At 50.9% G+C, this 27,264-nt stretch overlaps 9 protein-coding genes across 9 annotated transcripts; 2 read left to right on the top strand and 7 right to left on the bottom strand.

Annotated features, from left to right (window-relative positions):
* Positions 1-676: 676 nt before the first annotated feature.
* Positions 677-6,742, bottom strand: N7539_007376 (ECM29 family proteasome component; the record flags this gene model as incomplete). Its single annotated transcript, XM_056936977.1, has 3 exons — positions 677-1,098; positions 1,421-1,694; positions 1,820-6,742. The coding sequence occupies 3 exons, from the start codon at positions 6,740-6,742 to the stop codon at positions 677-679; spliced, it is 5,619 nt and encodes a 1,872-aa protein (XP_056787776.1).
* Positions 6,743-7,586: 844 nt separating this feature from the next.
* N7539_007375 (metallophosphatase domain-containing protein) lies at positions 7,587-8,483 on the top strand (the record flags this gene model as incomplete). The annotated part of the gene is made up of 1 exon (XM_056936976.1): positions 7,587-8,483. One exon carries the CDS (start codon positions 7,587-7,589, stop codon positions 8,481-8,483), a length of 897 nt encoding a protein of 298 aa, XP_056787775.1.
* A 244-nt stretch (positions 8,484-8,727) lies between these two features.
* On the bottom strand, positions 8,728-13,469 carry N7539_007374 (uncharacterized protein; the record flags this gene model as incomplete). The annotated part of the gene is made up of 5 exons (XM_056936975.1): positions 8,728-9,276; positions 9,337-9,794; positions 9,859-13,111; positions 13,175-13,362; positions 13,436-13,469. The coding sequence occupies 5 exons, from the start codon at positions 13,467-13,469 to the stop codon at positions 8,728-8,730; spliced, it is 4,482 nt and encodes a 1,493-aa protein (XP_056787774.1).
* A 585-nt stretch (positions 13,470-14,054) lies between these two features.
* Positions 14,055-15,590, bottom strand: N7539_007373 (uncharacterized protein; the record flags this gene model as incomplete). Its single annotated transcript, XM_056936974.1, has 1 exon — positions 14,055-15,590. The coding sequence occupies one exon, from the start codon at positions 15,588-15,590 to the stop codon at positions 14,055-14,057; it is 1,536 nt and encodes a 511-aa protein (XP_056787773.1).
* A 1,641-nt stretch (positions 15,591-17,231) lies between these two features.
* On the bottom strand, positions 17,232-18,298 carry N7539_007372 (CCDC90 family protein; the record flags this gene model as incomplete). The annotated part of the gene is made up of 3 exons (XM_056936973.1): positions 17,232-17,289; positions 17,353-17,686; positions 17,764-18,298. 3 exons carry the CDS (start codon positions 18,296-18,298, stop codon positions 17,232-17,234), a joined length of 927 nt encoding a protein of 308 aa, XP_056787772.1.
* A 549-nt stretch (positions 18,299-18,847) lies between these two features.
* sec53 (phosphomannomutase SEC53) lies at positions 18,848-19,934 on the bottom strand (the record flags this gene model as incomplete). The annotated part of the gene is made up of 5 exons (XM_056936972.1): positions 18,848-19,097; positions 19,168-19,242; positions 19,323-19,639; positions 19,705-19,767; positions 19,833-19,934. 5 exons carry the CDS (start codon positions 19,932-19,934, stop codon positions 18,848-18,850), a joined length of 807 nt encoding a protein of 268 aa, XP_056787771.1.
* A 685-nt stretch (positions 19,935-20,619) lies between these two features.
* N7539_007370 (putative DnaJ chaperone (Caj1)) lies at positions 20,620-21,478 on the bottom strand (the record flags this gene model as incomplete). Its single annotated transcript, XM_056936971.1, has 4 exons — positions 20,620-21,190; positions 21,280-21,340; positions 21,399-21,413; positions 21,472-21,478. 4 exons carry the CDS (start codon positions 21,476-21,478, stop codon positions 20,620-20,622), a joined length of 654 nt encoding a protein of 217 aa, XP_056787770.1.
* Positions 21,479-22,698: 1,220 nt separating this feature from the next.
* N7539_007369 (uncharacterized protein) lies at positions 22,699-23,250 on the top strand (the record flags this gene model as incomplete). The annotated part of the gene is made up of 1 exon (XM_056936970.1): positions 22,699-23,250. The coding sequence occupies one exon, from the start codon at positions 22,699-22,701 to the stop codon at positions 23,248-23,250; it is 552 nt and encodes a 183-aa protein (XP_056787769.1).
* A 1,097-nt stretch (positions 23,251-24,347) lies between these two features.
* Positions 24,348-25,827, bottom strand: N7539_007368 (uncharacterized protein; the record flags this gene model as incomplete). Its single annotated transcript, XM_056936969.1, has 3 exons — positions 24,348-25,399; positions 25,571-25,636; positions 25,758-25,827. The coding sequence occupies 3 exons, from the start codon at positions 25,825-25,827 to the stop codon at positions 24,348-24,350; spliced, it is 1,188 nt and encodes a 395-aa protein (XP_056787768.1).
* Between the last annotated feature and the right edge of the window lie 1,437 nt (positions 25,828-27,264).

The raw sequence follows: 27,264 nt of genomic DNA, 5'->3' as shown, positions 1-27,264 counted from the left end.
GAGGAAGGTTTTCGGTCTTGCCGATACGCGGGGGGGGGGGCGTTGTTCTTTCGTGGGATCAGTGGACAACTGGACACCGGACAAACGTAGAATGGAATCCCGGTGGATTGGAAATGGGGAGAGTTCACGGTTCTACTCATGGGTAAGGTGTTTTAGAACCATGTGGGTGTTGGTGTTCGTGCGCATAAGATGGGATTGTTCTATGTGATCGATCATTGCTCTGCTTCACTTGCAGGTGCTTAGTCTACCACTGCAATGAGTATACACCCAAATGGCCCCCAGGACGCCGCTTCATTTTTTGAAAGTGTGCCGAGTCGCTGGAATACAGATGTCTGTACCTTTCTAAAGGCGAATGGAACAACTATCTCAATCCACCCAAACCAGGGCATCGATACGATGGCGCTGCAAACAGCGGCCCCAGACAATGACATACTCCAAACATGAGGTTCATGAGTAGTAACTTGACTACCCTGAGTACCCTCCAGTGAACGAGGTACTTCATTTCGACTAGCAGTGCTATAAGTACAAGCAAGCACGAGTAACTTACTACTGGATGAAGTCATGACAAGTGGGACGATCAGTAGTCACCTTTCTAAAAGCCGAAATCTCTTTCCAGCCCTGTCTTCTTTATCCAACGCACAGGGGACAAAGTAAAATCTCTAGTGGCTGGAAAACCTCAGCTGGCCAATGTCAACGCCTCGTCCAACAATCGTTGCACCGCATTCGATCGCTCATTCGTCCTCCACCCCTGCAGCGACTGTTTCAGCCGCGCCTCAGGCAAGCCACGAACTTCCGGCCGAACCTTCAGATACGCCAAAATGGCCTCTGCGCGAGCCTTGCGAACCATCTCCACTGCGTCACCCTCGCGCAGGAGCACGGCCGCCATCGATCGCATGGGCGCTGCCAGCGCAGCGTCCGACTCGGGCGCGACTGCACTTGCAGACCGGGGTGCAGTCGTCCCCAGTCCGTCCGACCCCTCGTTCAGTCGTGTGAACAACGCTTGGAGCTCCCGATAGACCGTGCTGACGAGCTGGCGAGCCCCATGTGTCACAGCCTGTTCCAACGGACGGATCACCTCTTGCATGTATTCTCCCAACACTGTGGTTAAACTTAGCAGGTGAACGGACGCTAAGGGGGCTCCCGCAGGAAGAAACGACCTAATCCGGCTCACTTTTCCTTCTCTTCTTCTCTTCCTATCTTCTCTCGCCAACTCGTCTACCAATTCCTTCGGCCTTCCGCATCTCCGGCAAGGTTCTTCTTCTACCCGAGATGGTCCGAGATTCCCGAGGAGAAAAGGCACCAAGAAAAGGGGAGAGAAGATAGAGAAGGACGAGATAGAAAGGAGCAAAAGGTGGACGGAGAGGGGCATCCAGAGACTAGAAAAAAAAAACACAACGATAGCAAAGTAAAGTGAACTCACCTTTTGATTCTGTCGTGGCTGGGTTGAGACACTGCAACAAACATTCGATGCCTGCAGCCAACGTTTCGGATGAATCCGATCCTTTGCCGTCAATGTCCATTTTGTCTCCATCTTTGTCGTCATCCTCTACGATCTCATCGATCACAGGAATTACAATTGCGAGAGCGCTCGGCATCAGGTCTACTTTGCGTGCTTGGGCGATCTGGCCCAAAGCCCTCAGCCCATGGGGTCGATAGGTTGCATTATTGCGTTTCGCTTCACGCACCGCAATATTCTAGTAGAGGAAGAAAATGAAAGCAGGGTTAGTCTGAGTCTCACCCCTCTTCGAACAGGTTCGGAGTGTTCACGACCGCGATCATATGACGGCGAAGGAAGCCGGGGCAAGTAGATGATACGTACCCTGAGCAAGTCAGCCAAAGCTGTTTGTGATTCCCACAGCACCCGACCGGAGCTCGCGAACTTCACAAGCGCCGTCAACACCACTTCTTTGCCTTCCCAGGTTTTGCCCGCAAGAGCTTTCTCCAGAACCGGCCATACCAGCTGGGCCGTGGGGAGATCCAGCTCTCCTTCCAAGGATAGTACGGCCTGAGCAATCCCTCGTGCCGCCGTGTGTTTGATTGCCCAGCGCGCAGAGTCGATGTTCTCAGCAACAAGATCAACAATCTCCCTCAGGTAGAGCGATACAGCCCGATTGCCACCCACGTTATCTTGCCAGACCTTTTCAAACTCTTCTTTCACGTGGTCATCCGCGTCATGTTTGCACATAAAGACGAAGGGAAGTGCGGCAGTGGCAAATGCCATGAAGCGATCGTTGGAGAGCTTGGAAGCCGAGTAAAGGATCTCCGCCGCAATGTTTCGAGATGTAGCGTCTTCCCCGTTGAGATAGAGATTCTTGGCATGTTCAATCGTCTTCAGCACCTGTTCATCAGATGCCAGTCGTAAGAGATAACCCATTGACGTGCAGTAGGAGGCGCTGACGGTCTCATTTCGGTCCACCACGTATTTACTCAAAAGCTGGATGAAACGATCGGCGTAAGGGCGGAAAAGCAGTGTCTTCATACTAAGCAGCACTAACACTCGGCTGCAACCAACTTTCGAAGGGAGACCGACAGCAGTGCGAAGGGTATTCTCGAGCTTGGGCGACAGATCCTTGACGTTGTTCTCGTCGAGATGGTCAATCAAGTGTCGCTCAATCACTTCCATCATCGGGGAGGTTCGAATACTTGACAAGCGCATCTTGTCGATATCTTGGCCAGTCAGACCATATTTCTCAGCGTTCAAATGAACATAGTTAACTGCTTGAGGTTCCAAAGAGCTAAGAGAGCTGAGGAATTTCTCTAGAATACTTGGCACGAATGGATGCAATAGTGTACCCGGACTCTTCTTGATGATCTGAACGAGTGCACCGATGGCGTACCCGCGGACTTCTTCAACACTAGAATCGAGGCCCTTGTCGCTGAGCAGGAAGGGAACGGCACTGCCGAGAAGGACTATTGCTCGTTTGTCGGAGCCATCGGTCTCCAGCGTACGGATCACCGAGTTGGTAACGGTTTGACACAGTTTAAGTGCAGCCGTTCGCACAGACTCTTTGATATCATCCAAAAGCTTAAACGCTCGACTGTAGATCTCGTCAAGATGCTGGGCGTATTTCTCAGGTCGCTGTCCGGAAACGAGGTCGGCCACAGCGGCGCAACTTGCCTGGCGTACACGCCACTCGCGCCCCGAAAGCATGCTCTTGAGCAAGTCTTCCATGATTTGATCAAAGTGCGTATCAACCACCACTGTCGGATCTTTGACGAGAGCCTGCCAGATTGAATTCATTGATCGCTGAACATTGGGGTTCGGATCGAATCGGTAGCGGAAGAGCTTTGGATAGATTTTGGGGTTCTTGGCCAAATATCCGTCGACGCTGGAATCGGAAAAAATGGTACTAATGCCAAATCGACCGAATGCGGCACGGTTTGTCCAGAGTGCATTGTTCGATGCCATTGACATGAATCTGTAAACAAGTGTTGGATCACCGGCCTCCGCAGCTAAATTCATGATGTCCTTGTAGGTGTTGACTGAGGATCCTTCACCAGTCGGCAGAGCTCCTGGTTCAAATAGTTGAGTATCCCCAGTGACATTACCACCGCCGAGATTTGAGCCTGTTGCGGTGAAGCTGTCCACCAAATCCCGTACGAGATCATCCTTCAAAGATTGGTCGCCAATCTCGTAGACGAGGCTCAGGCCGTGGGCGCCCGTCTCTTGTACAACCTCATCCCTGCCGCTCAACAAGCTGGAGAAAGTGGCTTGACACTGACGCAGACGTTCCTGCATCTCCGGAAGATGTCCACAATTTTTGACGAGAGAGAGGAGCCAGATAGCCGACGCCTTGCGGAGGGACGGCTTAGAGGTACGACAATCCTTGATAAGTTTATCACACACCTCAACAAATACTGAACGGGGCACGTCTGAGCCTGGGAATTCTGCATCCACGTCGAACTCCTGGATCAAAGCCCGTGAATCCCATCCAGCGGCCACATTACTCAAAGCGTCGCCAATTGTGAACTGAACTTCTGGACTTTTAATCTCATGAAGCTTGTATAGCGACTCGATAAAATCGCCGAACAAGGCAGAATTTGGCTGGGCCCGAGAAAATGTAAGTGTCAAAAGGCCAAGCGCAGAGATAGGTGTGCTGTTCTCGGTCTTGGCATCGGTTGCCAACTTCATCAAAAGTCCTTTCCAGCCATCCTCATCCAGCGTCTCGATTGACAGAAGGCCCGATAGACTGAGTTGACCGAGGGCAGTTTCAGCCGTTCGCTTAAGTAGAGTATCCCGTGAATTACTGATGATGTCAATCATTGTGTCAACGTAGCTCTTAAGAGTTGAGTCTGGAACCCGACGAGAGGACTTTCGATAGGAAAGGCGGCTAAAGATATAGGACAAGGCCATGATTGCGCCGCGCACACGAAGTGCTGCTCCTCCAACAGCTGATTTCCAGCCGTCAACCGTGTCCTTCATATCAGTGTAGACACCTAGCAACTTAGTTTCATCAAAGGATGGGTGGGACGCGAGGATCCCCAGAGCTCTAGCAGCAAATTCTTGAACGTCCTGATTGTGGCCCAAGACAGGTTGCATGAGAGTGGGAGCAAGGACAAGGAGCTTCTCGACTGCATCGTTCGGCGACAAGGCACAAATCTCAACGAAACTTGAACCGCTTTGCCGTAATCCCGTGAGTGACTCTTTGGCGAGCCCCCGGAGGATCGCAGACAAAAGCATGACCACGGGCTCCTTCGCAGAGTCGCAAATATACTGTCGCACGGCAGATCGTGCCTCGTTGCTGCTTGAGAGCTCAACTTCCAGCTTGTAGTCCCAGTCCTGCTCAAGCTCCGTGGACATGCTAGCGGCATGAAGCGACTCTGCAAGGAGAGTGTTCCGTAGAAAAGCCACAGCAGGGACGAGGGCTCCTTCATACGGACCTAATAAAAGCTGGGGCTGTTCAATGCCTGGGACGCTGGAAGCTCCCTTGCTGTCGCCCATTCCCAGGAGAAATTGAGCCGCATGAGCGAACTTGGGAAATTCGAACCACGCGTCCACAGTTTGTTTTGCATTTTCCCGATCGATTTCCCACTTCTTGTCTTTGGCGGGGTTGAGCAACCGGAACCAGTACGGGTGAAGACCTTTTGTTCCTTCTTCAACAATTTCATGTTGTCTCTCTGATCCATGTGCCACTGCCATCAGATCAACCCAGCGCGCCACAACATCGCTATACGGAAGGAATCTGTTCGCAAGTCGGACTGCCGCATACTGTACGCTCCGGGTGATGTCAAACCCAGTATCAGGGTCAGTGTCCCCCGGAGTCAATCGCATCTGGCTCACCAGGAAAGGGCGCAGTTGAGCCTGGAACTCTTCATTGTAGTTGTCGAGGGAAGAGTTCAGGATACTGCCCAGGGCTTGGTCAATGCTCACAAAGATCTGCGGGCTAGAATCATCAGAGGCAAGAGATGTGAACAGCCATCGGATGAGGTCGAATTCGAAATTCTCTCCGGTCTCGTCACGAAGTTGAAAATCAACTTTGGGTACCAAGATACCGATGCTCTCGTATGCAAGACCCCGTAAGCTTAGATCTGTTGCGGGCAGTCTCTGCCCACTCGCCCCGGGGCTCGGCCAGCCCTGAGACTGGATAAAATCTCTCAAGCCAGCAATCAACTTTGGAGCAATCTGTTTGAGATTCGATGGTAAGCCCATTCGCACTACCCATGTCGTGAAAGTAAAAATTTGCGTTCTCAGCTTCGATGCTTGCAGTCCATGCGCCGACCTGGCGGCATCAGAAAGCAGCCCTTCTTCGATGAGTCGGTAAATTCGTTGCGTATTCTCTGTCGCCTTGATGGATTTCCCCAGGAACGTCAAGATTTTGATCTGCAAAGCCGGGCGCACTGGTAGAGTGCCTTGTGCTTCCCCCGCACCGAAATAGAGATCGTAGAGTTGCTCTACCATGAAAGAGTCTTCAAGATCAACAGCGAATCGCTTGAGGGTCTCATCGCCCAGATCAGCCAACCGTGAATTGGCGTCTGCCGTGGCAATTAATGAAGGCAAGAATCGCTGGGAGTCCTCAAAGGCGCCGCTCCCAAGAAATCGAAGAGCAGTGACTTTCGTCTCAGTCAAATTCAACCCTCCTTGGGATGCGGGATTCCACGTCTCGGTGACAGGCGCATCTTTGGTCAGAAATTTGTACTCGTCCACCGACAAGCCTGGACATGTCTGAGCATTGCCTGCTGCAGGCGAGAAAAGGAGGAGCCTTGTCAGCCAGAAGACAAGAAAACGACTATCCTCATTCGAAAGACTCAGAGTTTCCTTCAGCTTCTGGTCGGCCTCGCTGCCCTTTGGTGGGATCTTGAACAGTGGCAGCAGTCGTAGGACGAGGTTGAACACAATGGCACCCTGCGATGGCGAGGTGCCAATCTGCGCAATGCCTTGTAGCAGAGGGAGCAAGATATCAATTCTCGCGTCAGCCCCCAGACGATCTATTCCTTGCTGAGCGTATATGAGGTCAAAGTGACGAATGAGCTGTGACTTCTGTTCCTTGAACTGCTTCAACAGGGCCGCAACGGGCAGTTGAATGGAGGGGTTCTTGACACGTGTGTTGACATGCTGGCAGACTGAGATGACTTTGTTGCGAACCGCGACACTGTCTGATGACAGTTTCAGCAGCAAAGGAGGGAGATATGTCATCAGCAAGGACTCCAGTTTTTCGTCTGAATCAGCCATGGCGATTCGAAACTCAACCTTGCCTACGAGGCTCAGTTCGCGAGCCTCGAGGCTCGGTGAGTCTGACGCCATAGTGTGGGCTGTGGACTGCGTAATTTCAGTGCAGAGGGGACATGGAGCGGTGGAAGATATGATTATGCTTCACGAATCTTAAGAGGTCAAGTATTTAATTAAATCCTGCAGGCTCCCTCGCTACACGTAACCGTAGCCAGTCAGCGGATGTCTAAGTGTTTAGGTTGGATGCCCGGCGATTCGCCGCACTCCCAGAGGGCGTCCTCCACCTCGGCCGGCAGGTCAGCGGGCGGAGTCCGGGCACCGTCTTTGCTTAGTAACACGGATCGAAGTCGGGTGAATTGCTGCCTGAGGCCGTCACTTAGAATGTCGAGCATCGAGTGAAGAAGACCTCAGCATCTGAGCACACCGTGCTGATGTAGTGAGATGTGAGGAATATTACACACAAGTAGGTTCTTGCTCAACAGCGTGGTTCTAACTGTACTGGATACTCCGGAGAATTGCATATACTACCTCCGCGTGTATTTTATCATTTTTACACAGCCAAACAGTACTAGGAGTAGGAACTGGTACTACATAATTGAGGAAGGGAAGATAAGGTACGCTTTTATCATAATCACGTATGCACTACTACGGAATGGATTAAGTTTAACATCACAAGGCAAGATCGCCGCGATCGTGCTCGTGGTGGGGTTGTTGTCATAATCTACCAAATTCGCAGATGTCAGTCTCCCCTTCTCTTCAGTTTCTACGTTGAAGCCTAGAAGCTACCTATCAGCTAAGGCTACATGAAAGGAATTCTCGCATAGACTTCTAGGGTCTAACCAAGTACTGAGATCCAGGACTGATTGATCTGCTGGATATCACCTGACTGAGCGACCTTCGTGGAGTCCTCAATACTCCAATGATGTCCGGTCTTCACGAGCTCATTCACAGGCAGCGACCAGGACCATGGCAGAAATTCTGGTCTCAGCCGTTTGTCTATCTTGCACGAACGCTATATGCTTGGCACAAACCTCTCATAGCCATGCCGCTTCGAGAACCGGTCGAAATTGTCTGTATTTCCGATACACATAATGCCCAACCTCTGATTCCCGACGGTGATATCCTCATACATGCTGGGGATCTAACACAGTCTGGCTCTTTTGAGGAGATTCAAACCACACTCAACTGGCTACGCTCCCTGTCTCACCCCGTCAAGATAGTAGTAGCAGGAAACCATGACTTGCTGCTTCATTCCATGCCGGACCGCCCACGTCAATCTGCGTTTCAGAGGGCTCAGCTCGAATGGGGCGATATCATTTACTTGGAGAACAACGAGATAACAGTTTCGTGCCCGGGAACCAGTCGCCAGCTTCGAATTTTTGGAAGTCCCTACTCTCTAAAGCATGGAAATTGGGCCTTCCAATACCCCCGAAACCAGGATGTATGGACCAGCTTGGTTCCCGAAGGAATTGACGTTCTGATTACACATGGCCCACCACTCGCGCACCTGGATTTGCAATGGGGATGCCCTTATCTTTTGCAGACGCTGTGGAGAGTCCGCCCCAAACTACACGTATTTGGCCATATTCATGAAGGCTCAGGAACCGACGCCTTGTCATTCAACAGACTTCAGAAGGCATACGAGCGTACAATCGTTTCTAAAGGAGACTGCAAGTCCCTTTTATTGACGGCATGGGAACTGGCTAAAGCTTGTCTTCGCCCAGCTGTGGAAGCAAAATGCTTACTTGTTAATCCTTCTATTCTTGGCGGCTTACGAGACGACGAGCGGAGACAGCCTATCAAAGTTGTCATTTGAACCGGATCAGCTGATAAGTTCAAACTGGTCAGCTACGTCGAGACTTTGAATCTTGCCGTGGTCGGAGCTATGGCTGTCAATTTCATAACAGCCTTAGAGCACGAGACTTACTGTGTATCTGGCTACAGTACCAGCAATTTGAAGGCCGTTTTAATCTTCATGGTCATTATAGGCCTGCTAATCCATGAAACATGTTCAAGAACGGGCCAATGTTGACGGAGATGCTCAGCAAATGCATCGGCTTTCAAATTGCTCTCTCATCTCGCCTTTGTTCAGCAGCTTCGCCGCGCAAGAACCGGCTGACTTCCCTTTCTGCATCTGTTGAAAGGCCACGGTTCTGTTTCCCAGCAGTTGCTCCAAAGAGGCACTGCCACAAGTCGTCCTTTTTGACTAGTTCGCCGCCTGCTGTTCCACTCGTCATCAGGTTGTTCAGGGTCGCGCCCTCCATCTCCAATGAGTTGGCGGAGTCAATTGCGGTTTCCGTGAGATCATTGATCAAAGACTCATTTCCATGACCCAGATCAACATTCTCCTTTTTCACTTGTTTTTCTTTCTCAAGTATGTGGGCAAGGCGGCGAGTCACCGATAATTCATATATAGATTCTTCAACGGTTCCCGATATGAGGTACATCCAGACAGTCGTAGGGCGATGCTGACCGATTCGGTGCACTCGCGCAATAGCTTGAAGCTCAATGGCAGTGTTGATAAGCGGCTCACACAAGAACACATGGGTTGCATTGACCAAAGTGAGGCCCGAGGATTGTGCCTTGCCATGTAGCAAGAAGCATTCGATCTGAGTTGCCGAATTAACTCCAAGGTCAATCAAGAAAATAATATGACGTTCTTCACTTACCGCTGGGTTTTTCTTGAATTGCTCAATTCCACCAGGGGTATCGACGCTGCTACTAACGATGCCGAACCGCTCAAAGGCTTGTTTGAGGACAGTCAAAAAGTTTCGATATTGCGAGAAGACAATCGCTTTGGACCCAGGATCGTGCTCGCGGAGCCATAACAAATGCCGTGCCAGGGTATCGACTTTCGTGCCGAAAGATCCATCGAGACTGATAGTATCAATCTCTTTCAAGAGTCCAGAACTGATGTCTGTGTAGATCGCGTTTTTGGAATGTTTTCCATGCTCAAATTTGAGTGGTGTCTCCTCCTCCTGTGCAATGATTTCTTGCGGTTTGTACGTAATCTGGTGAAAATCCTTCAGTTTGAGAGGCTTCTTGCAGACAGGGCAGGTTCGGTGTTCGCGCCACCACAGCCGAAGGCAGTCCGAACAGTATTTATGACCACAGACGGTCAACAGGCCTGATCGAGCGTTAATTAGCATGGGGATGCAGGGGCCTGAAAGCAAAGCGTCGCTAAATCGTACCTGTTTCAAAGTTTGACTGACAGATGATGCATATCCGAGCACCATCTTCTTCTCCCGACTCGTCTCGTAGATGGATCAAATATCGCCTTTTGGACTTCAAAGAAGAGATCTTGGAGTATATCTTTTCTTCTTGTTCTAGTTTGGACTCGAACAAATTCTGGTCCAACGGCTTACCCGCGCTTTCCTCATCGTACGGCGCGACTGTGTCGGAAATCTGCTGGAGGTGACGATAATATTCCAATCGATTGTTCATTGTGTCGCGAAACAATTCCACTTCCCTCTCGATCTTAGAGCAAGTCCTCAACTGCTCTGTGAGAATCTGGCCAGCATTCTTTAAGACCAAAGTCACCATCTCAAGTTCGGCACCCGCGCGCGAGCTGCCTCCTGAGGCTTGCCAGTCCAGTGAACCAACAAGACTGCGGAGTTCACTGACTATTCCGCGGAGCGATCCGAGCTCAGGTTTCGGCATCAACTCACTCCGAGTGTTCATAATGGAGAGAAACAATTCCGGGGAAGGACCCTCCCCCTTTTTCGCTTGTGAAATGCCAGCCCTGGTTTCGTGCGAAATGAGGATGTTCTTCTGCCCTGTAAGAGCATCGTGGCGATCGGCATACATGGCGCGGAGAGCTTCCATGTATACATACATTTCGTCCTGGTGCTTCGTCGAACGCTCATACTCATTACCTTCTAACTCGGCATCCTCCTCTTGGTCAATGAGTGACTGGGAGATTAGGCGAGTCATGGCCTCTCGCCAGACTGTGTACTGTTCTGCATGCTGGTTCAAAGCAGCACAAAGGTCTTCGAACTTGTTGAGAAGCCTATAGGACTCGATTCCTCTGCTGTAAAGGTAAGGCTTCATGGTCGGGATGCGGACAAAGTCATCGTTGCGAGCCTTTTCCCGGATTCTTTTCAAGTACTGCTCAACCTTCCGGGAGATGTCCCGTAACATTTCTTTTCGAATCAGCTTCGCTGCCTCGTATGCTTCTTCCTCCTTCTTCTCCAATGCCTTGTATTCCTCAGAATCTGGCGCGGTCAATTCAGGGTCGCTTTTTATTTGGTAGTACGCGTTGGCAGTGAAGAAGACTGCAATGTGTTGCACTTCCAAGGACGCGCGAAGTCTGAGACGACATTTTCCGATTCGACTGTTTTTGTCAACTTCCCCTTCGCTTTCGTCGTCAGTCAGGTCGGCAGATATCCCCGCCGTGGCTATGGTGCCATTTAGTTGGCCAGCTGCCCCTTGGATTTTTACCCTCTCCAGGCGCAGTTGCTCGCGACTCTCGGTTGCAAGCTTTGAAGCATGGTCCAACACGCTCTGCCAGAGGGCTAGAGCTTCTTTCTTGCGCTTCGCGTTCTCCAGTAGCTGACCACGGCGAAGCTGCGTAAGGAGCAATGTGCGTTCTTCAGCTCGAATGGCGCTGTCGTTTGTCTCAATCATAACCTCCAGTACCTCATCAACTGTTCTCAAGGGACCATTCCCTGCGCCCAAAGCTCGTCGATTACTTCCACTCACTTCTGGATGAAGACATGTTTGGCGGAGTCTTGTCAACCAAGCACGCATCCTCTCGATAATGACTGGATCTTCTGGGTTCCAGTCTCCAGTAAGAGGCGCACCGAGAGTATCAAGGCCACATTGGTCGCACATCTCTTCGAAAAGTTGACCATAGTGCTGCTCTTCAATGGGTGTAAAGGGAACCGTTATGACGATCCTTTTTTGAGGCGGTAATCGCAGTTCGTCACGAACTTTGTCTTTACTGTGCCGAAGCGCAATGGAATTTATAATGCTGATCAGAACAGGACCAAAACGCGAGTAGAGTCGCTTCCAAAGGGAGCTCGAATCACAAAATGGCCTGTACTGGAGAAAGAGCAATAGACCAAATAGGTCGTCTATGTTCTTCCGCAAGGGCGTGCCAGTCACAGCCCAGGCATTTCGCCGAGGTATCAGGCGAGCGACTTTTGCCGCATTGCTGACACCGCTCTCAATCATCTGCGCCTCATCCAGGCAGACTCGCCACCAGGCAATTCGGACCAAAGGTGTTTTGCGAGGTTCGAATCGTTTCTCATGACGGAGGCTCCGTCCCGGTGTAGCGCCTGCATAGTGAATTTCTCGCGAGATGACGTTATAAGTTGTGAGGACAATATCAAAATCAGCAATCTCCTCGACCATCAAATCGTCTGACTGCTCCTGGCTACGTTTGATGCCCGTATAGTGGTAGACACGCAATTTTGGGGCATGCTGCTGGATTTCTTCCTTCCACTGCTCCAAAATTGCCGGAGGAGTAATGATTAATGTGGCTCCAGATATTCGTAGACCATTGTGATCTGGTTTCAATGAGTCTTTTGCAGGCCGTCGATTCAAGTCAATAAGCGCAATCATCTCAACTGTCTTTCCGAGGCCCATCTCTTCCGCAAGGATACCCCCATGTATCGAATTTGCAGTATCGCCCCAATCATATAAATCAGTAGTCACTGTCATGAAAAGATGGCTGAAATAATAAATCTTCCCGTATACGTCAGTCATTTTCCTGAATGAGGCTGAGATGCCATTCGGTGACTGAGAAGCTACCGTGCCTATACTTCCGTCCTGCTGGATCTGGAAGCCCTCCCTCCATAGTAGCCATCGAACTGCGCGCCGCTGGAACGGAAACAGGTCGCATTCGAGGTTAGGGGATTTAATGATGGCAGAGGACTCTTCTGTTTTTCGAGGAACGTGCACGTTTTCGTAGAACTCACGCGGTGACCAATCACGTGAAAATCCCAGAAGTTGTTCACGTCGCTGACGCTGTGACTCTGCTTCAAACGTCGCATCTTCCTCATGCAAAGCGTACTTCCAGAAGAACTCCAACGCAGAGTCTGGCAGATGATTGAGATCGGGGATATCGAGCGAGTCTGTCCACAGCCCAAGCACCTCAAGAAGTACACAATTATCTTCCATCAGCAGCTGTACACTAGCTTGGTAGCAAGCTGTCGGAGGACAATTGTAGTACCGATCGGCAGGGACAAGAGAAGTCACTTGTCGAGCATGGCTGATGAATTCGCATTGTTGTGTATAATCGAAAGAGCAAGATAGCAATGGCTCTTGATCTTCGTCGGTCGTACTTAAGTGTACGGTATATTCGAGCTGCTCGCGAGCACATCCATCGATATTGTCGGCGTGATTCAAGCTTGGCGATTGCGCGCTCTGCAACGCGACAAGAACAGGCAATCTTCCCGAGTACGTCACCAAACCGTCGCTATTGAGGGGTTTGGCATAGATCTGCACGAAGGGGCAAAATTTAATGCAATTTCCACGACACGACAGAGTATGGTATTCGCTTACCAGTCGCAATGACAATTTGGCCAGCGGAATATAACCGATAGGCACATCATTTGAATCGCATCCAAATTCGTATCTCACACTGGAAGTACGGCGCGATTTCGCGCCTCTGTGCCGTTTCCTGGGACGTTCGTCTCCATCAGCTGAATCAACTTGCGCGAATGCGGAGATAAGATTCTTGGGAATCTGCCCTAGAAAACGGTTTAAGAGTCAGTACGTTTTCTCTCGCCATCTTCCAGCCATTTGTTCAAGATCTGTACGTACCAGAAATAGAGCATGTCTCTGTGACTACACTCATGCTTTAAACGAGCGTCAATCATCAGATTGGTCTTGTGCCGCCACACTAGTGTCAGATTGCAAACGTCCCAGATAATGCGCCCGGACTTAGGTTCTGGTAAGCTACGAGGCCGCGGAGGTCTCTTATCGATAACGTCACGTGGCAATTTGTATCAAGATCCACATGTTAAGCTCAACACGTGTTGGGAGGTGGCAGACGGGTCCCACTGACCCGCCGAGTGCTATTCAGAAATATGTCTTCAGCCGCAACTTTGTTCACCTGTACTTCTCCAAATCGTCTTGACGTACTCGCAAGAGTCGGGTCTATCGCGCACACCGAGGTCGCTTCGCCATCGGTCACTCGCAGAGACCAAATATGGGATAGTCTCCTCTAATGAAAATGCTCTAGGACCATGCGAGCGCCGTCATTGCAGATTCTGGAGTTGCACAATTGCGGTGCTTGGCATTCCGACTGACATGGTAGTAAGGGCTTTGATATGGAGCTTGAGGTCTGGCATCGGGTCTTACAATGTCAAGCAACACTTGATATCATTGCAAGTCAATGACTGTCTCCGAATCGCTCAGTCCCTTATTATAAAGACGAATTCTAGCTTGGAGGATTTCCTGGTCCTCTTCCCAGCATGCTCCGGATATTTCCTCGGCCCAACCCTTTCTGAATACCTCCGGGGGCAGCAGATCTCACAGATCCAGGCTCTGAATCACTGACCACAGTTCCATTCACAGCTTCCACACGTCGCGAGTAAGCCACTCCAGCTGAAATGCTTGAGAATTCATCACTCGTAGAACCATAGGAAAATGAACCTGAGCCTGTGACTGACTTGTAGTGTGCTGAGCCAGACTGCGAGGTGTGAAGCTCAGATGGACCTGAGACAAAGGTGTAGGTCGATATGCCAGGTCCCCCAGAGGACTTGATATCCAGGCCTCGTGTCATCCAAGCGTCTATTGACAAAGAATTTGGTGTGATGCCATAGGTCGCATTGACTAGGAGAGGATAGTCGAAGCTGGTCGAATTTACCTGATGGCCATGTCCAAGCTTGGTGATTCTGTTCACTCCCGACGTTTTTTGATCGTTGACTTGACTGTAGCCTTGCTGGTTTAGGTAACCAAAGTTGGAAAACGAAAGTCTTTGCGACCACGTATAATCCGGGGATGATACGGTAAGTGTGCGCTCTGCGGTGACAGAGTAAGACAATGTGTCGTTGCCTCCGGTTTTGTTCTGTGCCAAGTGTCGCTTAACAGAGAATATCGGAGCTGGTGTAACAACGTGTGGAACAGACCCGCGACTTTTATCCTTGCTCTGCGAGCGAGCCTGCTGACCATTGAAAAGAAAGATGTTGCCGGTGACAACCCAGTATGAGCCAACGCTTTGAGTCAGGACGGCAGTTCCACCTGCAGTGATGGCCACACCAGCCACTCGAATCTCGAATGAATGCTGCCGGCCGTCCTGTAACATGGGGAGAAATGGTGAAATGTCGATTTCAGACTGTCGCAGATCGAAGGCATCGATACCAACAATGGGACGCCAAAACCCAGGTGCTACCCCCCCAGTGAAGATAATAGGAAAGGGCCAGACAACTCCAGCCAATATACCATCGATGTAAAGCTGAATCTCTCGGAATGGCGAGTATCCATACAGTTCCCCAACCGTACTGTCGAAGTCATGCGTATCTTCTGTGAATACATTGGACCACCAGAATTCCTCTTGAGACTGGCCGCAAGCTGAGATTGCCACGACGGCCTGCTTGACAGTGTTTGGAATACCGTAGGTAACGGTGGTGTTATCTGATGGCACCGTAAAAGCACTGGCTGAGTTTGCTGCAGATCTTCTGGCGGAAATTGGAAGGATAATGTCCGCACTTGGTGCTTTCTCGGTTTTCGAGAAATGTGCGGTCAATCTGACATTGAAAGGACCCGTGTACACATCATTGATGATATTACCCAAGTCGAAAAGAAGTTTCTGTGGTGCCTGCCAGAGCGCATTGTACTGAGACATCTCTTTAATGTATGTCCATGCAATCCCAGTGGAAGTCGGCTCAGCTGTGGAGGTGCGAAACACCTCTGCATCGCCAAGGTACATCAGCGCCAGTCGATCATATTGACGGCCACTTGAGGTCACAGTCATGTTGATCCGAACGGTGTCGAAGCTGCAGCTCGGTGGTACGTAGTCCCCTGTTGATTTGTAGTCAGACTCAACCCTTAAAGACACAATTGGGAATTCACGGTGATTAGGTCATGTCCTACCGACGAAGGGCTGACCATAGCTCTCGGCGAAGACATGGTACATCAGCAGGACGTTTAGGTCACAGTTGTTGACACTTCCTGGCTGGTAATTCACGGGTTGATAGACTTGGAAAACATCGAGTATACCGCCAGGTGATGCTGATCCATCGACCAGTCTCGGTTGCCCCAGAATGGCAAGTGCGACTAGAATTGGCACAAACATGATAGTAACGACTGTTTCGTCAAGCGCTCAACCACCTGGAAGAACAGCACAGGCGCTCGTGTGGTCGATTCTACTCGAGTAGATAATGATCAGGGCCAGAGACGCCCCGTGGAGTGCTAGCACGCTTTTTGAGACGGAAGTATAAGGATGATCGGCTTGACTGAACCCAGTTCCACTGACCTACAACACAGGGCAGGTAAAGCTATACAGCTGCACAGACATTTGCTGACGAGAAGCCATTCTTATGGTCGTAGTCAAGTACGCTGGGACCTCACAGAGTCATGTGTGATTGGGACAGCGCCTTCATAGCTTTGATTACTTCGCTGCTAACGGGTGTTTATTCAAGCGCTAAGCATGAAAACTGTAACCCTGAGTGTCGATCAGCCAGTAGGTATATCAGGTACACACCACCCACTTGCACCCCCTCAGATAAGCATTCTGAAATAGCCCGGCTGGACCAAGAACACCGCGCAGGTGTTGTATGAGCACCTCTTATAGTCACCTCCTTTTTGAGGCTATTGACTGAAATATCCTCCAGAGAATTGGGGGCGAATTCAGTCCCGATTGCTTATTGGTATACATGGCAGTGACCATGTCGTTGAGAAACTCCCAAGGATGGCAAAACCGTGATTGCTCTGCTGGAGAGAGGTTTGCCGAGAGCCGACTGTCACAATCACGCAGACACGCACCGCATCAGCTCGACTCGACTAGCGTTGAATGAGGTAGTCACCGACGGCCTCCGGGATTTACACCACCAATGGCTTGTATCGTATTTGTCCGCTATCAGCAGTCGCACAATGGCAACGAATAATGAGCCTTGACAACGTTGTTCTGCAGAAACATGAAACTTCTGAAACTTCTGCAAGGTGATATTACTTCCAAGACTATCGTGGCTGAGACGGTCTAGATTGAAGTCGCTCCTCATTGCCTTATAAACCTCTGTTTGTTGGTCTATCATCAGGCCTTTGTTCCGAGGTAGACTCGAAACACTCTAGTCCACGGTCCACTTTCTACCGGGCTGATCGGCAGAGTATTCCCCATCCTGTCGATATATTTTGAGCCATACATAATAATGGCCAACGTAAGCTGTATTTGATATAAGTATTGTGCCCTCCCACTGTAATCATGTTTGAATGACGAGCAGCTTCGTGTAGAGATTCAAACATTCATGGGGCAGGCTAGAACAGTGAATGATAGATTTATACAGATCAGTAAAGACTCGTCTTGAGAAGAACCCCCAGCGAGCAAGTAGAGATTAATGATACAAAAGACACTCCCAGCCCGGCTATGCACACTTTACAAAGGTCACGACAACACAAATCACATGAAAAGACGCCAAGCACCAAGAATCAAAGCAGCGGTACCAGTGCATACACCCCTAGAAGCAGAAGAAAAGTTAGCAACAATCCCAGGAAGACTTGATCGGGTTCGAAATGCATACATCAGCCACTGCAGCGTTGAAAACTTGACAGCTTCGACACGCTCCCGCAAGCCAGCAACTTCTTGCTCAATACGTGTCTCGGTCTCCTTGATTCGCATCTCCTGGCCATTGGCCTCTTCACGGATTCTGCCTTTCTCGAGGTTCAGATCTAGTCGCACAGATGCCTGCGTGCGACCGATTTCGTCACGCATGCGAGAATTAAGCTTTGCAATATCCGCCGCGATCTTTTCGTGCGATGAACGCGTGAGCTGTGCTTCGGTGGAGTCGGCGTTCAAAAGTTCAGAGCGCAATTTAGCGAAGTCGACTTTTTGTGTGTAGATCGATCGTTCCGAATCTGTAAAACCGAAGCTTGATCAGAAATGCGCGTTCCGCGACCACATCGAACTCTGGCTGAAGTTGTATGTCACTCACCCTCGCGAAGTACCATTGTCCGTGTCAAATTCTGAATCGACTCTTGGATGATATCGTTGAGGACGCGCATCATGGCCACGGCCTGCTCTTCGCTGAACCCCTCGGCTTGAAGTCGCTTCACGAAGCGGAGGGTGTCGAAATGATGCTCTCGGGGCCGAGAAGGGGTTGCGTGAAATGCGCGCTGGGCAGGCTTAAAGGCTGCGACATAAACTCCATTGTGTCTGACTGGACTAGTGACGGTTTGCTGTGGTGTCAGGGTTGTTTGAGCAGGGACCGAAGGTTGACGGAGACCGGCAGAGCCACGTCGTGAATTTTGTACGGCCGTTGAAAAGGCTCGGTATTGAGCTTCGATCTCGTTTCTGTGCGTCTGGCATGAGAAGGACGAGCGGGCTTGAGCATAGTGGTCGTATGATGGCCGTTTCGCGATCGCGGCACAATGTGAGGGTGTGACAGCTGGGCGAGACGAGGAGCTATTCCAAGTCAGGCGGGGGAGTATGCTCCGTGGAATTTCCACGAGAGTCTTCTGAGGCGCCATGACTGGCTTCGTGACTGCGATCGTCGGTGCTGTGGTGCTGTTTGTGTACTTTCCCCTGTGCGATTGTTTGAGATTCACCCTCAAAGTTGATTGCAGCTGGTGACGCACGCAAAGCCCGACCACCGCCGATGACTAAAGGTGGACCGGGAAACTTTCCATACAACGTTGGAAGATTAGACAGGCCCTGGCCGTTTCCCCGAGGCGCCCCGCAAATTTCCGGGAAACCTCGTCCCTCATCAATTCTAGTGCACTCAACCACACCGCCACAACGCCACACTGCCACACTGCCACATATCCACCGTGGACGTTATCGTCAATTTGTCACTATGTATGTAAATCAGAGAGACATGGGTACATCATTAAAGAGGGATCATCTTCCGGGCGAAATCACGGCTATTCCATGTGGGTAGAGGGGATTCAATTAGTCTCAAGATCTTGTTATTTATAGGGGCCTCGATTGGTCCATTATTTTTCGCTCTCAATATGCAGACGCTGTATCGCAACACTATAAAACTCCCTCGACAACTCTTCGTCTGAGGTGGTTATGATCTAAAGATCGAAGATCTCCTTCAATTGCTTCATGGTGTCTTCCGGTCCCTCGACGGCATGGCCAATAGTGCGGGAATCCATGTAAATCTCGTAATCGTTACCACCGGGGAAGCACTTGTCACCAAAGAAGTGGATGGTCTTATACTCGACACCAGTGATGTCCTTCTCAGCCTCAACGTGCTGCAAACAGTAGGTCTTGTCCCAGCCGGTAGGGAAGACATCGAAAGAGATCTGGCCTCCAATGGAGTAGCTAATCACCGCGAGGGTCTTGTTAGATGGACGCATGAAATAGAAGCTTCTACTAGGTTGGAGTCACTCACCTGAGACCATAGTCGGGGAATTCCTTCTTCAACGCCTCAACCATATCCCGGCGAATGTTGTGAATCTTGTCGAATCTGAAGTTGTCTCGTCAACTTGCGTTCAATCATATCTGATGCGCCCCTCGCCTCATGGAAAGAGGTGTCGGGAGACTTACGCCTCGAATTCGTTGCGCTCTTCCACGCTGGCGTTACGTCCAACGGGGCTCACGTTGATCATGCCATTGCGAAACTCGACAAAGGTACCACGCTTGCGGGGCAACTTGACGTTGGAAATGTAGCGAAGACAGAAGTCCGCAAGCGCCTGGTACTTGTCCTCACCAAGCCACTGGATGAAGCTGTTGCTCTGGAGGGGCTTGCCGAGACGCCATGCGACTAGACCATTCTCGGAGAAGCAAAAGTCAAACAGACTGGTAACTTCAGTTGTGGCATTACCCAGCTGCTCTTGTTGTTTCACGTAGTTGGAGCCGCCAACCTAAATCATGCACTCAAGTCAGGACTTGGACACAGAACAGAAATATCGCGGGGCTAGGGACGAACGTAGCCGATGGCGCACTTGTGTCGCAGTCGTGAGAGCAATTCGTGCATCTCAGGGGTGGCAGACTAGATTTAAAAATGGTCAGACCAGCTCATGCTCCGTTTCAGGGGGCACTGCCGTCGCAACTTACACGCCGAGCCTTGCTCAAGGTCTCGTCGACATCGAAGAGGACAATTGTGTCTTTGAGAGGGCGATCCTCCAGGGTGGGGTAGACAGCAGTAGCGGTAGTCATGGTGAAATAATGGACAAGCGATTCAATTGACAAGACGAAAGATGTGATCAGAGATTCGCTCGGCAAGAACAAATATACATAAGTGCAAGGTAGCCCTCGAAATGGAGGGGTGTTCTTTTCAACCGCAAGCGGTGAGTACATAAGGGGGTGGGGAGAACGGACACAGCACGAAGTTTATCTACATTCTGAAGTACCTTGTTGAACCCTCAAGAGCACGGCCTTCTGACAATTCCAGACACTGATCAAAATACATTATGGTTCAGTGATTTCATGAGACTCCTCGAGTGCATTTTTCATTAATCTGATGCCTATCATAGTCTGGAAGCTTGTCAAGTCATCACAAAAAGCCAGATGCATCTGGAGGCAGAGCTTCTGGTGCCAAAAATAAGCACCGTTATCGATAAGCAAGTGGAAACGTGCCTGGTCCCAGCGGGGGCACTCTGATCACATGTTTCATGGTTAAGAGACTACTATGACCAGTCATTTGTACACGACATTCAATATTCCCTCGCTCGGGGCCTTGCATTGAGTCCTTCTAAGATATAGATCTTTATACTAACAGACTAAATACTTAAATCATACAGAAAAGTGATTGTCTTGCTTCTGCGCCCGTGTCCCTCGAACATGACTAGCATTATTGAACTGAAGAGATCTGTCCCAACCTTTCTTCCCCCGTCAAGCCCGTCTACCTTCCCATGGTAGTCTGGAAGACCTTGGCTGCGAGCTCACTCAACAGGCGCGCTCGATCCGGCTGCGGTAAGTCCAAGAAGACCTCATAGACGCTCTTTCCCTTCGCATCACGGACTGCACCGAGTCGATTTCCAGCCACCGCTCCAGCCAAGGCCCCGGGAACATTACCAACAATGAAGCCCAGTGCTCCTCCGCTAACTCCACCAACGATCGCCCAGAACCGCCCAGTGGGTTGAGTCCGTCGGTTACCGTTGTCGCCCGTTTCTTCGGCCAGGCCCTCCTCGCGCAACATCTCCTCGAAAACAGACCCAAATTGATCATCGTCTCGCTCCTCGCGGCTGCCGAAGCCGAAGGCAGACCAAGGGAAGCCACGACCGCCTGTGGGGATCTCTTCATCTGCTTCATCCTCGGCTTGTTCAAAGGCGCGGGTTTGATCGTATTCTCGGCGGCGAGTGGGATCCGATAGAGTGTAGTAGGCGTCGTTGATCTCTTGGAACTTCTTGGTCCGCGCAGGCCGCTCGGGGGAGTCGGCAGGTACACGGTCGGGATGCGATTTTAGCGATTCCCTGGGAACCACTCGGTCAGTAATCCATGACGCTTGGACCGGGAACTCTGCTGCTTCACTGAAGTGTCATTCAGCATGTGTTGATCGCACCTCTTGTATGCGCTGCGAATCTGCGGCTGTGTCGCATCGCTAGATACGCCCAGGATTTTATCTACGAACACAGTTAGTGGGGAGTGCGCCTAGTGTTCGGTGGTGAGATAAGTACTAACAATAGTCTGGAGTTTCTGCATCATGGAACGGGTTAATTTTAAGTGACCAAGCCTTTTTGAATAATAAACTCACTGGTCATCTTGGCGGTTCTGAAGTGACTTAAGTGCCGATCAAAAGTGAAATGTACTATCAGCCTTGAAACTTGGGAAGCGATTATGAACGGCTCGAGTATAAGAACCACGGCTTGACGCCAGTGACGTCGTTCAGCCAGTCTACAATGCCTCAGGCAACAAGATTTCCAGCATCATGATCCTACAAATCGAGGTACTGCTATTTTCAGGTGTCGAGGCTTGCAAATCTTCGGTTCGGGAGTCCGGGCTAGCGGGGTCACAGGCTCACAGCTCATGGGGTGGTACTCATACAAAATAGTACAACATCCGACCTGACACGCGTCCCCACACATGAGTATTGCGAGCTGGAATCGAACCGCGCTGGGCACTGGTGCATATCTGGTACACTGCAGACAGAATAGTGCGACAAGTGACTCGGCTACCTGCTATCTCCGGAAAGTTGAGCCGTGTACTCGGGATTGAATCAGTACTAAGTTTGAGTAGATTCGTACATTGTATGTAGCCAGGTACATGAGCTCTGGGTCAGCCCATTCGCCATTCGCTCTCCAGCCACCAGCTTCGTTTCGCCAGGGGCAAAGTTCTCAATTGACCCCTCTCGAAGCTCGATCTGTTCCACATCCCTTCCCCTTGGATCTAGAGGTGTACCACATCTGTTTATATATCGCTATTGGCAATCGCGAACTAATACGAAAGTGCCAGCACACAGAATCCGTCTCTTGCACATGCACGACAAACCCACCCTAGTGGAGTCATTGAAGTACAGCGCGGCCTAGACCAGACAAAGTACCGCATCGCCGCAGCATCTAGCGGCTTTGACCTGCGCTGTCTGCTTTCGCCTGCGTCCAACCCTTGCCACACACTGCTCGGCTTCCTGCAGCATATGCGAGTCTGAGGGGACAGAGCAGAAAACAAAATCTTCTTCTTCATCGTTTGCAGATTCTGCACCTGCAAAGCATTGTGCCATCCTTGAAAGTCAATTTACACGACCGCGAGAGTCCGAAGAGCTCTTTGGCTTTCCGCAATCAATATCGATCGCAACAATCTCCTCATTTAAAATTGTGGTGATCGGAAACGCCGCGAAAGGCCCCATTCAGGAGCTCCACTTGCGAAGGTCCTTGGAACAAATCGATATCTTTACTCGATCGCACACGCCCAGACAGTAGATACTCGGCGCGGGTTACTTCAAAATCATTCACACTCATTCTTTTCGTCCAACCCAACCGCAAACATGGGCTGGTTTGAAGCGCCTTCTTCGAACAGCAAGTCCTCATCCTCAGGAGGAGGGTACTATGTCCGCCGCCGCGGCTCTCCCACGCGCAGCCACAAGGGCCACTCATCGTCCTCCAGCCACAAAGGCTTCTCAACTTACCATGCACGCCATTCTGCGCCGTCGATCTTCGGCTTCGGCCGGTCGACCACTGGCCGATCCACGAGCCCTTCTGTGTTCTCATCCTACTCATCTTCATCTCGACGTGCCCGGCCACGCGAAGGATTCGTCCAGCGCATGATTTACTCTGCAAAGAAGCTGCTGCGGGATATCTGGCGCTATATGCGCCAACACCCTGTCAAGGTGTTTTTCATGGTGATTGTCCCACTGCTGACCAGTGGAGTCTTGCCAAAGCTCTTGGCGATGGTGGGATTGAGACTCCCTCACGGGGTCGCAAGTGCGTTAGGTGCTTCTTCTGCAGGACACGGCTACGGGGGCATGAGTGGGGGTGCTGGAGGTGGTCTGTCGGAGGGTATGAATGGGCTGCTGAGTTTGGCGAAGATGTTCGCTTAAGCGACACACTGGAGGTAACAGCGACCCTGAGCATCGAGTGACATTGGGAACAATATCCCAGCACTCATTTTCTCTTATTTCCGAACAAAAAAAGCGGGCGTCAATGGCTGCGAGTTTTTCACTCGGAGGACCCGAATCCAGTGTCGGATCTTAAGAGCGATATTTTCCTTGGTGTTGGTCTAGTCCCATCTGTCCCCTGTTTTCCACTTATTATGACCCCTGATGAATAGCCTGTTCTCAGTCAAGGGATCCCGACTTGACGAACCTTTGCCTTGAAGCCCTCTCTCAATGTTGCGCTCAACGATTCATGATACTCATACTCACCGCGTTGCTTTTGTCTCTGTGTTGACACTTTACTCCTGGGTGGCCTTTTGCAAAGTGCAGACAATAAACAATAGACTTCCAAATCCCTCTCGAGATCAGGCCCAAAGTAATGGTGGACAAGTAAATTCGAATCGAAGACCATAATGAGACGTGACTAACATTGGTGTCTCTTCACTCTGTAGGCTGTACTTTTTACAAAGTACAAACCCACTGGCCAGTGGCCACCATCAACTGGAATCCACGGGGTATGCAATGGGCGTCAAGGAAAAGTAAGAGCCCGGCAGTTGGCCGAAAGTCCTCTATTTAAGACTGTGTGATACCCTCTGCCAGTGAAGTGGACCATGTTGGTGCCCAAAGTGGGTATTGATTGTGCTCTGGCAGATTCGTGGTCGACTATCACTGGATAATGATATATGCCCGCGGATCATGTATATGACAGGCATGGGAGTATAGTTAGGACTTTGCGTAGCGTTTATGGCATTCCAATCAAGGCGATGGAATTCCAGTCGAATTTCCTTGCGAGGATTCGCGTGTCCGAGGCGAGTTCTGCGAGAGAGCTTGCTGATGCAACACCACATCGGCCTCATCAATGTCGCTCAAATAGTTTCAAGTGTGAACGGACACGGAAAGAAAAGAGAAAAAAGTCTATTCTAGATTATTCTCTGCGCTTTTGCAGCATTTATCATAGCATAAGGAGTTGTACAGATTCACCACCATCTCATGTTTTTTGTGTGACCGTCACTGACCCCCAGTTCTCAAACACGAGGCACAATTTATGACCGCTGATTGCGCTTACCGCGACGACGTGCAGATGACTTGGTCTTCGCAGTGGTCTCGGCAGTATCCTCGACAATTGCCTCGGCAGCAGACACTTCCTCCTCTTCCTCGAGAGTCTCTGTAGAGCCAAACAGGCGACCAACGACCTTGTTGTAGGCCCAAACGGGCAGCTTGCACACGATGGTGTCCCGCACAGAGGGACGTTGAATCTCCTCGATATCCAGCAGGAATTCTTGCTTCTCACCTTCCTCATTCTGTTCCTCGAGGAAGACATTACCAATTGAGTCCACGATCAGAACCTTGCCATTCTCGGCAACCACGCGCTTGCGCTCGCCGACGGACGTGGGCTGCTCGGTCGGGGTCGAGGTACCAGAGGCCGGGGCGGAGCTAGTAACGCCACGTCCGTTCGCCCGGCCAGTCTTCTTCTCCTTGCGATTCTCCTTGTCCATCATGCGCTTCTGGCGGCGGTTCATGGCCATGGCGCCTCCCTCGGGGGTCTCAGGAGCCGGGGCAGGAGCCGGAGCGGGGGCAGAGACCACCCCGGGAATTCCGCGCACACCCAACTCGTCACCCCAAGCAGCACGGCGTGCGTGACGAATATACCGGTCGACAAACTCACGCTGACGCTTCCAGCCCAAGTATAAGGCACCATAGTGGGCCGCGCCACCAAAGACCAGGAAGAGTCCCAGCAGGACCGATCCCAGACCGGGGCGGAAGCGATCGTAGTAGTAGCCGGTACCCTTCCAAAGCGGAAAACCATTCTTCAGGAAGTGATCGTAACGCTCACGACCGGGTCCCTTGAGCACATTGGCGACGAGGTTCAGTCGTGCCGAGCGAGCATTGGCCGCCTTGACAGCAGCGTCCACCTCCCGCTTCGAGGGGCCTTTGTTCACGTTGACACCGTTGGCGGACTTGGCCTTGGACTTGTCCTTGGAGTAGTTGGCAATGAAGGTGCGGCGAACCTTGTCAGGGTGCAGGTTTCGCGACTTTTGGCGATGGGCCTTGATGATTTGATCTTGATTGGCATTGGGACGAATCTCGAGGAAGTCTGGTCATGGTCACCAACAAGGCAATTGCGTCAGTCTGTTGTGCTTCTCCCCAGGACTCGACACACACAATTCTGAAAGAAGAAGTACACGGAGCGCATCGTGCGAAACGACAGACGTTGCTCCAGCTCAGGGGGAATTTAGGAGAGGGAGGGACCGGGGTAGTCTCGTACCATAAAAGGTCACGTTGGCACCTTCAGCAGTGACCAGCTCATCGCGGAGTCGGAAGATTTCATAATCTGCAGAGAAAGGAAGAGTCAATGGTCTGCTTCGGCAAGCATCAGACTGGAGCGCAATTTCCCATGAATGCGACAGCAGTACTCGAGCCACGGGGGTAATCAGCTGAAGTGGACACCTTACCTTCTTTCGACCAAGCCGCCGCGAGACCAACAAAGACCAGCAGGAACAAGGAGAAGAGGGCAGTCTTCATGATTGCCAATGAGAGCGGTCAATCCCGCAAAGACACAAAGGCGATGCAAAGAAGAAAAGACAAGAGGAAAGATAGTGTCCAAGGAAGGTGGGCAAGGGTTATGTGCTGGTGGGGCTCATTGGAAAAAAGATCGAAGCTCTCCGTGAAGTGGACAACTGGGCTTTAGTTTTTCTCGGGATGGAGATACTCAAAATTGTGGGGGAGATTTTCCCAGTCTGAAACAGTCGCGCATCACACCCGAAACCCATTTCCCTCGGCCTTGAGGATAACTGTGTGAGTACTCAGTATTCACTATTCAGTACTTTGACTAATTTCTACGTACTTAGTCCTTTACTACTTACGACCCACTTAGTACTTACTGTTATCTGGAGTGGGGGAGTGTATCACTGCGAACTATTCACGTGCTCTAGAGTTCAGGCTTTAGAGGCGTTCATCATTGTAAACTCGGATCATCTTGTAGGGATGACTGAAGTGTCAGCGATATCACACCAAGGGCCCGGGACCTGTGGAAAGGCCACGCAGGTACACAAGTCGAGTGCAAAAGCTCGCAAGGAGTACTCTTCAGTCTTAAGGAGTTCGTACTCCGTACCCACGATTGCGGAGAATGGACAAACGCGATCGGGACCAAGTCGAATGCGTCTCTACCACTAAATGTAGCGCTGAAAAAGGTCCACTGCAGTGCTGAATAGACTCCATAGACCGGACGGTCCATACACGGTCCCTCGACGTGGTCCAATGGATCTTGAACCCTTATGCAGTGAGTGCAGGCTGCAGTGGCAACCGAAGTGATGACTCTCATGTATGTGACCGCCATTTCGACGTATCAAGAAGACTCTTCAACATGACGGTCAACCTCGAAAGTCTTTCGGTACCTGATAGGCATTGATGGACCGCAGTTACAGTATGATCATATGATGAGTATATAGCCTCTGTGACGCCCGTTTCGAAGAAGTCTCACCCTCCCATCTCAGACCTTCACCTCGATTGATGGCCCTGATAGCCATTGACGGGTGGACAGTCCATACTTCCTAGTTCCTCCCACTCGCAGATCAAGGGCGCAGTCCCATATACGCCTGGTATTACCGACCGCTGGCACTTTCCTCCTTTTTGGTTCATCGCATGTGGTGATTCAAAACGCCAAAAGCCCAGCTCGCCTCCAGACCTGTTTCCAGGCGGACACCACCACACATCTTCGAACGGCTCTATTGAAGGTGTGGCTGAGTCGTCTGAATAAGCGGCTCAGGTACAGAGCTGGCATTCAGTCATTCATTCGTGCTGTTTCCGAATATAGCAAATCCCAGATCCACTTCAGGCCCACGGAGTCGACCACCGTCCGACCGAACGACAGGTCAACAAACCTGGCCGCAATATTGAAATAGGGCTGCCTCTCTGCGCACCGCAGCAGGTGATCAGAGGGGGAAGAGAAAACACGACTCT

This window comes from Penicillium diatomitis (assembly GCF_028827545.1).
Source record: "Penicillium diatomitis strain IBT 30728 chromosome Unknown utg000010l_segment0_segment0, whole genome shotgun sequence".
Lineage (NCBI taxonomy): Eukaryota > Fungi > Ascomycota > Eurotiomycetes > Eurotiales > Aspergillaceae > Penicillium > Penicillium diatomitis.
Note: the sequence above shows the minus strand (reverse complement) of the source record. Positions and strands in the feature narration are given on the sequence as shown.